The 14,677-nt window shown below is 38.4% G+C and overlaps 1 protein-coding gene across 1 annotated transcript in view; it reads left to right on the plus strand.

Moving 5' to 3' along the window:
• Nucleotides 1–14,677, plus strand: part of DOCK3 (dedicator of cytokinesis 3) — a gene marked incomplete at its 5' end in the record, with an annotated part of 211,656 nt that overhangs the window by 36,108 nt on the left and 160,871 nt on the right. Inside the window, 2 exons of the mRNA XM_080625333.1 lie at nt 162–217; nt 3,118–3,214. Coding sequence (XP_080481459.1) covers nt 162–217; nt 3,118–3,214 — 153 coding nt within the window. The remainder of the gene's footprint in view (nt 1–161; nt 218–3,117; nt 3,215–14,677) is intronic.

Consider the following 14,677-nt stretch of genomic DNA (forward strand, 5'->3'; position numbering starts at 1 on the left):
ATTTGCTTGGTGACTTTTGACTCTGGCATCTTCTTTGGCACAGTGTTAGAGGGTTTGGGTTTTTTAATAGATATATTGACAACTTTTTATTGTGGCTTAAGATATGAACACTATAAACTGCAAATGTATTTTTCTAATGTACAGACATTTTTCTCTTGCAGGGGATTTTTCCTGCAAACTATATTCACTTGAAAAAAGCAATCGTCAGTAACAGAGGGTGAGTATTTTTCCATCTTTCTAAGAAGCTGCTGTGCTGCTCATCTAGAAGGGAATCTAAGCAATAGTTAATAAAATTGATAGAGTGGGTTTAGGGTTTGAAAATTAAATGTAATTCTGCAGAGCTTTAGGGAGTTTTTTGTTTTTTAATAAAGCAAGACTCAGTTCTCTCGGTTACCCCTGTTCATTTTTAGTACCTCTAAAATTACAATTTTATGAGCACCTGGAACACAAGCATTTTCAAGAACTCTATTAAATATTTTTTCTTTCTGCTTGTTTCTTCAATGGTAAAGTTCTCTATGTCCCTGTTTGTTGTGGAGGCACTGGCGTGTAGACAGCCCATCTCATTTGTCAGCAGAGTTTCAGTGAGACATGATTGACAAGGTAGCCATGTTACTTTGCAACTTTGCAAAAGGATCCAACCTGCCACACCTCAAACCAAAGAATAATTGAAGTACGCTGCTGGAAATACTGTGCCTTCACTGTGTTTATATATAGCTTGTATGTTGCTGGAGGTTGGTTTAGTTTAGTCAGTGTGAATAGCAATACTAATGGCAGTAGAATGTCAGAGATTTTACTGGGAGTAGGCTCTAAAACCTGCAAAGTTTCCTGAGAGATTGACTGAGACTCCTGAAATCAATATCTTGTGTCTTCACAGCTTCTGTAACCTGCATATTCTAGATTAAGGCCACTGCTGGGAGATAAGTGCAGCATTGCAGACAGTGACCCAAGGCAACAAATTAAATGTGGAACATAAACCACATTAAATGGCATTTAGTGAAATACCTGTAGAAAAATGTGACTTCTGATAGTCTTGCTTTGTATGTTTGCCCTCAAAGGGACTGTGTAAAGATTATTGAGAGCAGCTGTAATACTAATGCTTCATAAATTTGAGGTGTAATAAAATTATATATATAGCATAAAATGACTGCTCGTAATGCATACTCTTCTTAGGGGGAAGACCTGTTTCCTGCAATCTGTAGTTAATTAGGACTTAATTCAGAATTTATAAGGGGCATTTATTATTATAATATTGTTGTGGTTTAAGCCCAGGCCGTAAATCAGAACCACGAAGTCCACTTCCCCCCCCACCTTTCTTCCCTCCGCTCCTGGAGGGACGGGGAGGAGAATCGAAAGAATGCAACTCCCACGGGTTGAGATAAGAACAGTCCAGTAACTAAGGTATAACACAAATCACTACTGCTACCAGCAATAAGAATAATGATAAAGGAAATAACAAGGGAAGAGAATACAACTGCTCACCGACCGGTACCTCGCCCCCACCCCACAGTGATCCAGCCCTTCCGGGGACTCTCAGTTCTACGTCCTGGGCATGACGTGCTGTGGTATGGAATACCTCTTTATCTAGCTTGGGTCAGGTGTCCTGTCCCTGCTTCCTCCCAGCTTCCCCTCCTCCCTGGCAGAACATGAGACTCACAAAGTCCTTGGTCAGGGTAAACATTTTGACCAGCAACCAAAAACATCGGCTTTATCAGTATTATTCCCAGGCCGAAAGTCAAAACCACAGCACTTCACCAGCTACTAAGAAGGAGAAAAAATGACTGCTACTGCTAAACAAGGACAAATATTTTACTTAATTTCAGTTATTAAACTGTTGTTCTCTCATCCCATGGGTTTTACCATTTCCTGGTTCTCTTCCTCATCCCACCTTGGGGCGGGGAGGGAGTGGCTGTGTGGCTGGCTGGGGTTTGTCGGCTAGAATTGAAAACACAGTGCTGCACCAGCTACTAAAAAGGAGAAAAGTAACTGTTACAGCTGAATCCAGGAGAGGGTTAATTCACCACGGTGTGTTGTCAGCATCATTCTTGACCTAAATCCAAAGCCCAGCACTATACCAGTTACTAGGAGGAAAATTATCCCAGAGGAAACCAGGACAGCATGATATATAATAATCTTGTGTTTGAGTCATAGACCCAGTGTAATGTCATAGAATCATAGAATAGTTAGGGTTGGAAAGGACCTTGAGATCATCTAGTTCCAACCCCCCTGCCATGGGCAGGGACACCCCACACTAAACCATGTATATAGTAATTATAACAGAGGAAGTGCAGGGTTAGAGGGATGAAAAACATCCAATTTACACGGTTAAATGTTGTCCTGATGTGTATTCTTTTTAAATCCAGCCATATTGTTGAAGGCTGGTCTTCCAGAATGTTTTATTTTTCACTCATGCCAAAAGTTATAAATTTATTTCTAAAAATAATATTAGGAAAACACCTTTCATTGGTTTTGTTTTTGCCTCTCACATTAGCTGAACAGTATAGGGTGATTCCTTTCATCCATTAGTTTTCTGTGGTTTTCTGATGCGATGTTGAACTATTTTGAGTCCCTTCCCTGTAATGCCATTTTATGGATATTGGAAAAGAGCTGTGTTTGGCTTGATAATAGGAAGAAACCTGTGATCTGCTTTAGTGTCCTGCAATATTGAAAAGGTCTCCTGGATAGGAAAGATTCATAGATGGTAGATCTTCTTGGTATTTAATGATATTGGCTAACATATTAATTTGAGGGGAAAAAAAAAGGTTGGTCTGGCTTAAAGAGAAGGGATACAAACCTGTGAAGACCCCACTTCACAGGCAAGTTAATTTAACGTGCTGTAATCATGAAAAGTGTTTTCATTGACCTTGATTAGAATGAAATTGCAGATTTTGAACAGGTAACTGGGAAGTGCTTCATATAAGTTGTTCTTATGGAATGTAATGGAGGAGCAGCTGATACGACTCTGGAGTTGCTTCAGACAAAATGTTCCTCTTAAGATATTTTCCTTTCTGTTAAACAAATTCAAGTTGTAGCATTTCACAAATTACTGTGCTGACATTTATTTCTTTTTCTGCCTTTTCCAGGGCACTTTTCCTAACTTCTTCCCCTCTTCTTGTCTAGGCAATATGAAACAGTTGTTCCGCTTGAAGATTCTGTTGTGACTGAAGTCACAGCGACTCTGCAGGAATGGGCCGTGCTCTGGAAACAGCTGTATGTGGTAAGAACAGTACTTCCTCACTGTATTTTACCTCTCACATCTCTTTGGAGATATGTTGCCTGTATTTCAGTTGATTAGGAAAAAAGCATCATCAACATAGAACTGTTAGATTTATATTATCTCCTGGGGGGTCCGCTAACTGCAGATCACTGATCACTGAGCCGCAGTGGAAATTTCAGCAGTTTTGAAATAAATAAACAAATTAGTGTTCTTAAATAGGAAAGAAATAATATATGTGTTGAGTAACACAAAATGGAAGCCTTCTGTAAGTCCCATCAAAGACTTCAAAGAATTATTCAGACAGTATATATTTGTTTTAGCATCTAGAGTTTGAAAGAAGAAGAACTTGGAGGTGTTTTTGTATTTTTTATTCCTTCATCTATTAGGAATAAAAACTCAAGATAATACCTTGAGTTCTATGCTCATCTATTTTATATAATTTTCAGTTGCTGCCACATAATGTCACCTACTTCAGTTTTCGTTATGTTCTTCTCTTCTTAATTGCCAAATCCCATAGAACAGCAAATAAAACTTGCACATTTGAAAATATTTTTTCTGGTTGTTTGAAGTTTTTTCTCCTTTTAGCTTAGTAATTAAAAGCCAGAACTGTAGGTTGTACAAGCATCAATGTCCTTTCTTTCCTTACTTTAGAGAAATAAACTATATGGGAGTGCAGCAGCTTTGTCTCCTTATTTAAACCTGAAGTGACAGTAGTTAGATCTGTAGGAAATAAAACCAGGAAAGACGCAGTTAAATGAGTCTCGTGTATCTCTAGCATAAGCAGCCATGTCCTGTACTCCCTTCAGAAAGCAATCAAGTCTATCATGAAATAAATTTTACTTTTGTTGCGCTCACTTCTCCTATGGGGATCCTATGCCTCTGAAGAAATTTTCTTGGAAAGTGGCATCTGACCTACTTGGGGGGCATGGCACGCAGTATGCACACTTTTTAAAAACCACTCTTACACCTAGGATTCTTTCTTTTTTACCAGTTCAGATAGTTACCTCTCTGGTGTATGAATAAAGCAATCGTTTCTGGTTTCCTTCTGTAAGATTTCTCTCTCCCTAATGTCAGATGAAGAGGACAACAGTAATACTGACAGTGCTATTAAATTGGAGAAAGTGGGATCATTTTACCTACAAATGAGTTACGCTTCCTCTCTACTAATCCATTTCTTTTTTATTGTTCAAACTAGTTCCTTGAGGGGAGGGAGAAAGCTCTAGCTATAAACTTTCAGTTCGTGATTTTCTTTCTGGGACTTCTTCCTCTTCTAGCTCATTATACTTATTATAACATTGCACATAACATTATTGCACTCTTAAATAACAGGGGAAAGAATTTAGTGTTTTCATAGAACTTCAGAAGGAAGCATCTGTTCCATTATGAAAGAAATTGGCAGAGCTTCAGAGTAGAAAATTTTTGTGGTGGCCTTCTTCCAGAAATTGGGCAGGAGTGGGGATATCTAATCTAGAAATAAACACAGAATTATTTAGGTTGAAATGTCTCTTGAGATCATCTAGTTCAACTGCCCTCCCAAGTAGGGCCAGCTAGACCAGGTTCTCCAGGACTGCATCCAATCAGGCTTCGAGTTTCTTGTCAGTGGGGACTCCACAACTTCCCTGGGCAAAGCTGTCAGTGTTTCACCACCTTTAGTCTTTTCATACGTTGAAGACTACTGATGTAGTACCATCGCTTTTCTAATGTGAGAGAGCAATCTACACTGTTGTTAGGTGGGGAGCAGAAATTTGTCCCATTTATAGACTGTAAAGTTGAGGCCTCAGGAAGTGTACAGAGGTGCACAAAAGGATGTGGCAGAGCTGGAATTAGGATTTTATACTTTGTATTCAGGCTAGAAGCTATGCTGTAAGGTCATATCTTAAAGTATATTAAGAGACTAAATGGCAATACTTGCTTGTTGTTGGATCAGCAGCGGCAGAATATTTTATTAGTCCCACACTGTAATAGGAATCATGTAAGAAATCTAATTAATGTTATTTATCATGCCGCTGTGCCTACTCAGCTTTGTAGAAGAGTTTCTCATTGTAGTGAAAGTTCAAATGCTAATTGTTCCTGCAGATGCTTTCAGTAGGTCAGTACCTATAAATGGTAACAGTACGCACTTCATTGTTCTGTAGCATTGCACTGTAAGACAGCTGTCAAGCAAAATGTACAGCATCTCTTCATGCCTCTGAATAAGCTTAAATGTTCTTCTTGTGCTTTGATACAAAATTCTTACTTGGATTATGGTTTGAAAGACCCAAGTTTGTTTCAATCAAAAATTCTAAGAACTTGCTTTATTGTTATCGTTGAGATACATTGTAAGGTTTGTATTTCTCCTTCAGTTAAACAGTAGGAACTGGACTGCAATGCCCAGGAAACCTGGAGTGATTAAAACACTGCCTGAAGAGGAATGCTATGTTGTTCGTAGATAAAATAGGTCGGCTGGCAGAAAACTGGAGGGAGGAGGAGGAGGACAATGAGAAATGGAAGAGCAAAGTGAAGCACAATTTTGAGAGACACAATAGTAGAAAATTAGTTTGTGTAAAATACTGGCAATTTTCCTCAGTTCCTTCTGACCGCAGAAAGTCCATGATATTACTAGGAAGAGACTGTGCATGGGGAAGCTTGAATAGATTTGAGTTATAAGAGCTGTGCAGTCATTTTAGTTTGTCTGTGAAATACCTATTGGACAGATTAGCCTGAATTCACTATACTACACTGAGCTGTGATATTTCTGTAATTTTTGCCATCAGGGTGAAAGCAAAGTGCTAGTCATAGTAGAACTAGAAGCTGAGACTGAAGAAAAAGGCATTTTTGTGCAGGAAGTTCATAAAGGAACTCAATGCACGAAACTCATTGTCAGCACAGCAGACAATGTCAGACAATTGATCATTGTGCTGACAGTGAATTTGAAATAAAAAGATGTGTGGTGTGTTATTTGCTTTTCTGTAATATGTTATGCTCTTGGTAGCTGGATTCTGGTATTACAACTCCTAAAATGCTAGCAAAATGATAAGATTTTGGAAATGTAAGAGGTTTCTTTCAAATTAGAAAGGGAAAAGGATACAAGTAATACTGGTATGGAAGCTATTGGAATTTGTTATTTATAGTGGATGTTTTCTGTAGCAGTCATAGAATAGTTAGGGTTGGAAAGGACCTTAAGATCATCCAGTTCCAACCCCCCTGCCATGGGCAGGAACACCTCCCACTAAACCATGGCACCCAAGGCTCTGTCCAGCCGGGCTTTGAACACCGCCAGGGATGGAGCATTCACAACTACCCATTCCAGTGATAGAATCATAGAATGGTTAGGGTTGGAAAGGACCTTAAGATTGTCTAGTTCATGATAACCTAGTTAATTCTATGCCTACCTAAAAATCACCTTCCTTGTTACTGAGTAATCAGTAATAGAACTTCAATATTTTGTATTTTTAAAGGAGTAAAGATGATACAACTTTTATGGTTCTGGGGACAGACTTTTTAGCAGGGCCTGTTGCGATAGGACAAGGGGTGATGGCTTTAAAACAAACGAGGGTAGATTCAGACTAGATATAAGGAAGAATTTTTTTACAACATGAAAACATTGCCCAGAGAAGTGATAGATGCCCCATCCCTGGATACATTCAAAGTCAGGTTGGATGGGGCTCTGAGCAACCTGGTCTATTTGAATATGTCCCTGCCTGTGGCACAGGGGTTGGACTCGATGACCCTTAAAAGTCCCTTATAATGCAAACCATTCTATGATTCTATGAAAAGAGCACATTTTTTCCCCCTATTTGAATGTATAGCCTGTGTGCAGATAGATACAGTGTTATGACACTGAAAAATAAAAAAGCAGTTCTTTGCTTTCTGATCTGTGTCCTGGCTTCTAATATGAGCACAGGAACAGTAAGATTTAGTAACTGCTTTCTGTCAAAAAGGTCATTGTTTTATTTAACCTACTGGGTTTGGGTTTTCCTACTTTCTCTGCCATTGTACAAAATCTTTGTGAAGGAGCTCATGGGAAGTGAGTGTTCAGAATCTGCTATTTAAACACTGTATACCAAATTGCTGGTGAGTTGGGTAGAGTTCCTGAGAGCCAGAGCTGACCAGATGTGTATATGCATCTGTATGCACACATACACACAGATATGTACATATACTGTCACTGAGTGTATGGACCCTCTATGTATGTTACTGTTGCATGGCTCAAATACTCTGTGTTGTCTTCAGATCAATTTGGACAGGATGCCTACTTTGTTTTGTGGGAAGCCTAAGAAATTAAAAGCAGGTTCTACTTATCCTTTCTTAGTATTACAAAGGCTTACAAACAAAAGACGCCAGTGATTCACTTCCCCAATGCTTTATTAATATGGAGTGGAAGAGGAAAGAAAAGTTAGATTATTATTGGTACCGCTATAGGAAGCTGAGCTTGTTCTTGTAACTACTCCAGAGGGACAAGGAAGAGAGAGCAGAAAAGATAAAATGAATCTTTGGGAGACTTCTTTAGGCACAGAGGTGGATAAAGATGCAGAATTGCATTTGTTATGGGGAAATGTATGTGTGCAGCTCTTGTGTAGTTGCCCAAATGAGTGTATGACTTTCACTGAGACAGCAAAATAACGCCAGTAAGGTAGATCACTTTCTCTCTTATTCTGTATGTGTTGATAAGATTTGTTATTTTTATAGTACTTCTGGAAATGATCCGCAAGTTCTCTGTCACCTTTTGTTAATTAGGTCAAACAAGACTCCTGTGAGTAAAGTCAGCTTAAAGAGATCACTGAAATTCACAGTTGGAGCATAGTAGCTATTTTAACAGTAAAACAAATTCCTCAGAGTTTAAGATGTGATGTGAGGACTATTTCAGTTGAAATGGCAGATAAGTGTAAAGAGAACAAACGTAACTGCTCAATTTAGAATTTGGTCAGATCAGCTCAAGAAAGGTAATTTGCTACTTTTATGCAGTAGGAGAGCGGGGGAAAAAGTGTGGAGTGACTTCTAGTTTCAGGAGTAAGACCTAATGGCTTGGGGAATAGAAGGTATTTTTTGCCAGTTGAATCTGAAACAAATTTCGTGTTGTCTCCTTTTAAATTTTCTGAGGATTGTGATCAAGGAAAAGAGAGTGGGTAACAGGACTTGGTGCGATTGAAGCTGATTTGGGTGGTTTAGGGTGTCCCTAAAATTGAAGCTTTACTTGAAAACTCCTCTTAAAAACCAGCTGACAGACAAACCCCACCAAAACCCATTCACTGAGTCACTAATGTAGTTTACTTTTGTAGTAGAGTATTTTGAGGCTTTTTTCTTTAGTTAGGTGCCTTTTGCTTTATATCTGATCAAATATGGAACTGCTGATGGATTTTTGTAAAATATGTAGACAGAAAAAATTGCTGCGTGATCCAAACCAGACATACTGCACCTGAGGTCACTTCAGAAGGTCTCCCTTGAAGGAACAGAATTCCTTCAAGTTAAGGCTGAGCATATTTCATACATACCTACAGTTCTGTGCAAGCAAACTCGTGGAAAGATGAGGTATTTGTGCCAAGATATACTTACAGAATGGTACTGCACATTGGTATTGGTCCTCTCTCCTTTTTTGGAGTCGTTTTCAAGCATACCTGAAAATAGGAAATTCCTTTAGGATGGTTGTTCAGGGCAGGGGGGTTGGAACTAGATGATCTTAAGGTCCTTTCCAACCCTAGCTCTTCTATGATTCTAGTCTATGATTGTGAAAGACACATCTAAAAATAATCTTAAGAGCTAGTCTGGCCGTGGTTGACTTTAAGAGGGAGACACAAAAGTTACCACTTCATTATCTGTATTCCTGTGTTCTAATGTTTGGCAGTATTATGGATATTTTTACATATTTATTTTATGTGGCCAAAACCTCAGATACGAGTTTGATGCAGTTGATAGCCTCATTAAGTGCTGCACAGAATATAGGGGAGACTAAGAGTAAATATTTCCACTTCTAGTAGCATCCAGTTCTTCAGTTTCTCAAAGGGAGCAGTGCACTGGAAAAGCACCCAATTGCTTAGCAACCTAATTGGAGGGGTTTAGCAGATTTGTCATTTGATTACTAGAAAATACTTGAACCTTTTTCCTGATTGGGTTGTGAAGGGTACGTGCAGAATGATTTGGAGGATGTAGAGTGATGAACACGTCCGTGCTGTATGCATAAGGTGGATATTTTTATAATTTTATATGTTCAGTCATGGAAGGAGAAAAATCATAAAACCATAGAATAGGCCAAATTGGAATGGATCTTAAAAGATCATCTGGTCCAGCCTTTGGTGGGAAGGGGGCCTGGATGAGATTATCTAGCCCCCTGTCCAGTTGCATCTTGGAAGCATCCAGCATCCCTGGGGGAGTTATTGCAGTGAATGGTTGTTGCTGTAAAAAATTTATGTGAGATGAAACCTTTCCCAGTGCAACTTACGCCAGTTGCCCATTTGCTTCTCCATGTGGCTCTTTGTGAAGGCAGAGCCTACATCCAATCTGTAACCACCCTTTAAGTAGTAGAGTACTGTGCTGAGGGTCCTCCTGTGCCTTCAGAGAGAAAAGACCAAACTCCTTTTGTCTTTCCTCACAGGGCAGGCTCTCCAGCCCTTTGATCTTTGCGGGCCTCCTTTGGACCCACTTCAGTCTGTCTGCATCTTTCATGAATTGTGGGGACTGGAATAAAAAAAACACAATATAGACATGTCACAGTGATTTATATCTACTCATTACCTTAGGCAGTTAGAAGATTTTGTACCTAAAATCATAGGCTTTTGTGCTGCTTAAGTATGTTGTGTTTGGAAAACTGAGTGAAAGTCCTTCTCATGCTTTATTAAATTGAGGCTTGCATTTACATAAATTAATTAGCCATAGTTTCTTGGAGGTCTTTAATGGATGCCATGACCGCTACGTTTCTTCTCTGGTGGAACAGTACTCATGTAGAATCTACACAATATTTATTAGGTCACTACTGTAAAATGCAGTCCAGTTGAGTACATCTGCCTATTAGCACTGACTTGTTGAAGTTCAATGTAAGTGCTTCATATTTTAAGACTATAAAGGGTTCCCATTAGTATTATTTTTCCCTTCCCTATTTTCAAGAGATTTTTTGCAGTCAACCTCTCATAGCGATTTGTGGAAGTCTTTGAGCTTTAAGGAGTTAGAAAGTAGGCATAAGTTTTTATGAGAGTGAAGTGTGATTAGTTTGTAAGCAACTCTTTTATCATTAAAATTTGAAAAATAACTATAATTGGTTTGGAAGTTACTTTCCTTTGCAAAACACAAAACTTATGGTTAGTTCATTGGATTCAAAGAAAAATATAACCAGGAGCAATATCTGCTGTACCTTTCATTTACTTCCACATACAGATTTATGATGTCATTTAAGATTATTAGCATCAACTAGACAGTTCTTAGGTATTTTCAAACAAACAAACAAAAGGTTGACTATAAAACAGAAATTACAAAGTATTAATCAGACTCTCTGGGAGGAATATGTGTTTTGAGTTACCATGGAGATTTTAATAGATTTTTCAAATCAAGACAGAATTAAATGTAAGTCACCTTCTGGTGTCCTTGGCAAGTCCTGCTGTGACAAACTGTGTGCAGGGTGGTTTTATCATTTCTTGCTTTGTAGGAGAATGTTATTTAGGTATTGATACGAGAGGCCATAATAGGCTCTTTTATTTTAATGAACAGAAGGGAACCGCTGCCTTCCCAATACTGAAATTCATGGCAAATTGTGGGAGGATTTGGAGGGTTTGGGGTTCTTTTTTTTTTTTTTTTTTTTTGAGATTAATTTTAAATCTTTGAAGTTTAGAGTTAACAAAGAGCTCTTTCCTTTCAGAACAATATCCAGTCTACTGCATGTGTTACAGTGTACGTGTGAAGTACATGTGCAATATTAAAACATGGGAAATGGATTTTATTGAATGCTGGATTCAAACTAGCTGTGAACAGAAAGCCAGCAAGGAAACAAAATAGAATTTGCTCAGGCGAAACTAGTGGCTGACCTGCAGATGCTTTCAAACTGTTTCTTTTCTGCTGTAAATATACTGAACACTTAATTACCATAGATAGGGAAAGACAATATTAATCCAAAATCCAAACAGGAGTTTGAGAGTTTCTTCATCTTTAACTACAGAGATCTGGTTTGTTCCAAATATGATGTTATGACAGAATTGCACTTGAAATAGGGGCAAATAGTAGTGTGGTTTGATTTTAGTCTTCCAGAGATGTATTTTGAGGAAACATGGCAGTTTGGTTTGGGTTTGTTTTAATTTTAAAGAACAGAAAATAGAGAAGAGGGGGTGGGGTGGGGAAAGAAGGTAGGGGAAATGGCAATCTGGCTTTTTGGTGAGTGAGCAAGCTTGTGTGCATGTATAAAACTGAGAAGGGAAAAGACTGATCACCCCTAAAGGGCATTTATTGGAACTGAAAAGACAGTTTGTTGGATTTCATTTTATAGAAGACAGGGATGTTTTTAAAATAGAAAAGCAAAGAACATCTGTCCTTTTGGCAGCCTGCATGGCACTGTCGTCCATGTGGAATCAGGAAGTTTCCTTCGGTCTTATCTTCGTGTCTGTTACTTTCTAACCATAACCATTTCTGTTGTTGCTAACCATAACAGAGAGGAAAAGGTAACAAACATACAATAATTATAGTTATTAATAATTATTGTAAATTATATATATATGCAGCTATTTAACATAATTATATGTGTTTTCTAAGGAAAGTGATTAATAGAAGGTTTCATGAGTGGGAGAGGTAGAAAAATCACTAACAAGGGTTAGAATGTGTGCACAGTAGTAGTAAAAACCTGGAGCAGCATAGACCGCTGTAGCTGCAGCAGTGCACAGCCATCTCTTGGCCTGCCAAATTTGATTACTCTGCATTGTTGCATTTGGCTGGAGTGGAGGTAATGGTTGACTATTGTGTCCTTCTAAAAAAACCAGGAATAAAAATGCATCTAAATTGCTGGAAGATGAATAGATACTTGATTTTACATAAGGTATTAAGGTGAAATTAAAACATTTAACAAGATTATTAAAGACTCATTTCTTTTTCTTTATTTCAACTTTCAGCCATATGATTATGGACATACTGTTGAGATAATTGGTAAATAAAAATTAATGTAAAAATTAAGTAGGATCACAAATGAAAGCATTGAAGAACCAGGGAAATGCTGCTGCTCTCAATTTAGTCTACTTTTTCTGTAAGAGTTATAAGACCTTCTATTTTGTGGTCAGTTGCTGTATGGTAATGAGCCTGTAGACCCTATTTCTTGTATTTCAACTATTCTCCAGTGAGCAGTGAGTGAGTGTGACTTCCAGAAAGAGGGAGAGCACATAGGGTGCTGAAGCACATAGCCTTGAAGCACTTGGTTGTTGCATGTTAGGTAAAAATGCTTAGGAATGGGGAATATCTGCCTTCATTGTAAGGTTTGAATAATTTTTAGTAAGATAAGCCCTGAGAACCATACATTGAGCCACTGAATGGCTGTTTGTTAGATTGTCAAAATAGAGAAGTTCTGCATGTGGTCATGCAATCAAAAGCTATTGTAAATCATATGTACAGGAGCCAGGGTTAATTTTGGTTATTGTTTGTCCTCATTTTCTTGAGTGCTGGACTTTCTTTTTGAGCAATTTCCTCATAGCATGTTTTTTGTGAATGCTGGAATGAAAAGGGGGAGGATAAATTTAAAATGTATCTTTGGAGACCACTCACATAATTCTTTAAATTGGTTGCCTCTTAGTTTTAAGCTAATAGTGATTCATGGCCTTTGGAGAAATGTGTTCTCCTTTCAGAAATTCTGTCTCCTGAAGTTTTACTGTTTAATATGAGTTATCATACAATGTTTTACACATAAAGATTCTTAATATAGAAGGAATACAAAGAAGTTAATGTATGCACTAATTGCACTAAGGAAATTGGGGAGGTTTCTGCATGAGCTGTCATTTGGCTTCTTCACATCTTTATTGTGTTCCTCTTCCTGTAAATTTCATGGTTGTTTTGTTTCATTTTTCATTTAGAATCAGAGCCTTGCGCTAGCTTATTGATCATGGATACAGCTTTGGGTTTAGTCATAAATGTTGATTGAATATTAAAAGAACAGTGATTGCCAAGTTTGATTTCAAAGTATTTAGCTGCTATCTCTGTACTCTATAGTAAGTGCTTCTTCAGGTGGTGAGAATACTTTATGATTGTACATTACCCCTAAAAATAACATACTGCCTTTGAGGAAAAATAAATACATTATCAGTTGATAGGATAAGTTAACACCAAAAGATAAATGAATTTAGGACACGCTGACTTCTTATAAAACAAACACCCATTTCTTTTTAGTGCCAGTATTCACTGCCAAGATCTAGTGTGTTTCGATGAGATCCAATCCATATTGTGGAAAAAACTGTTGATGCAGTAATGGAAAACATAAATCACATCTACGCTTATATTATTTTCTGATAATCACTGTTACACATATTTCTCTTTGTATCAGTGGCTTCCTGTTGGTATGGGCTGTAGTTTATTTTCTTTCAACTCAAATGCATGCTGCTGCTGGTCCCAAAGAGCATTGCAAACGTTGACAGCACACAAACGCTGCTTGGCCAAACGCTGCCTCTCGTGTGTGGCCAAGAGTGGCTCCTGTGGCTGTTGCACCAGCAAGTTCAGAGATGTGGGAAATTCCAGGGGTGAGGGGGGAAGTAATAGCTTTGGGTACAAAGAAATTGAGTGTTTTTTTGAAAATGCTGAAGTCCACTCTTTTGCTCAAAGCCTTATCCTCAGCAGTTAAGATTGCATGTATATGTGACTTGTCGCAAGACTTTCTGGGGCTGATATAATACATGAAGTCTTTCTTTTCACTATGTTTTGCTGAGCTGTGTGTTGATTTTGGAATGTGCCTGAGCTGAAATGACTTTAACAGATTTTGAAGATCAAGAGTCCCAAGTTCTTTACCTGAATGGTTTTTTTGGGAGGGGTGTTTTTTGGGGTGGTTGGGTTGTTTTTATGTTGTTTTGTTTGCTGTTGGGGAGCAGTTCGGTTGTTTTTTAGGGGGGTGGTTCTTTAGTAAAATGACAGCAGTCTGAATTCAAAGACCATTGCACAACAGGGGAAATAGCATTCTTTGCCACCAAGCTTTAGCTTTTGATCTAAATTAAATTGCAGTTGATGGAGCAGATTCCAGTTTATTCTTTCAGAATTGTCCTTAGAGGTGACGGGGAATTTGTGAATGCTTGCTCTGTAGTCTCTGCAAGAGCAGGCATTCAGAAATGAAGCTGAGATTGCATCCTTTCAGAAGGAAAGGGAGGCTGTTATTTAATACCCCTCAATACCTCGCATGCCACTGTAAGCTGGCACTGCAGCTGAAAGGGGCAGTTTGTCTCCTTCCCGTACCCCTCCCAGAGCCCATTCCCACCCTGTCCTCTCTGGCAGCAGTCAGGTATGTAGGCACCAAGTGGACTGAGGAGCTGTCCTGTGCTGTCACTC

The sequence above is a fragment of the Psittacula echo genome (assembly GCF_963264785.1).
Source record: "Psittacula echo genome assembly, chromosome: 9".
Lineage (NCBI taxonomy): Eukaryota > Metazoa > Chordata > Aves > Psittaciformes > Psittacidae > Psittacula > Psittacula echo.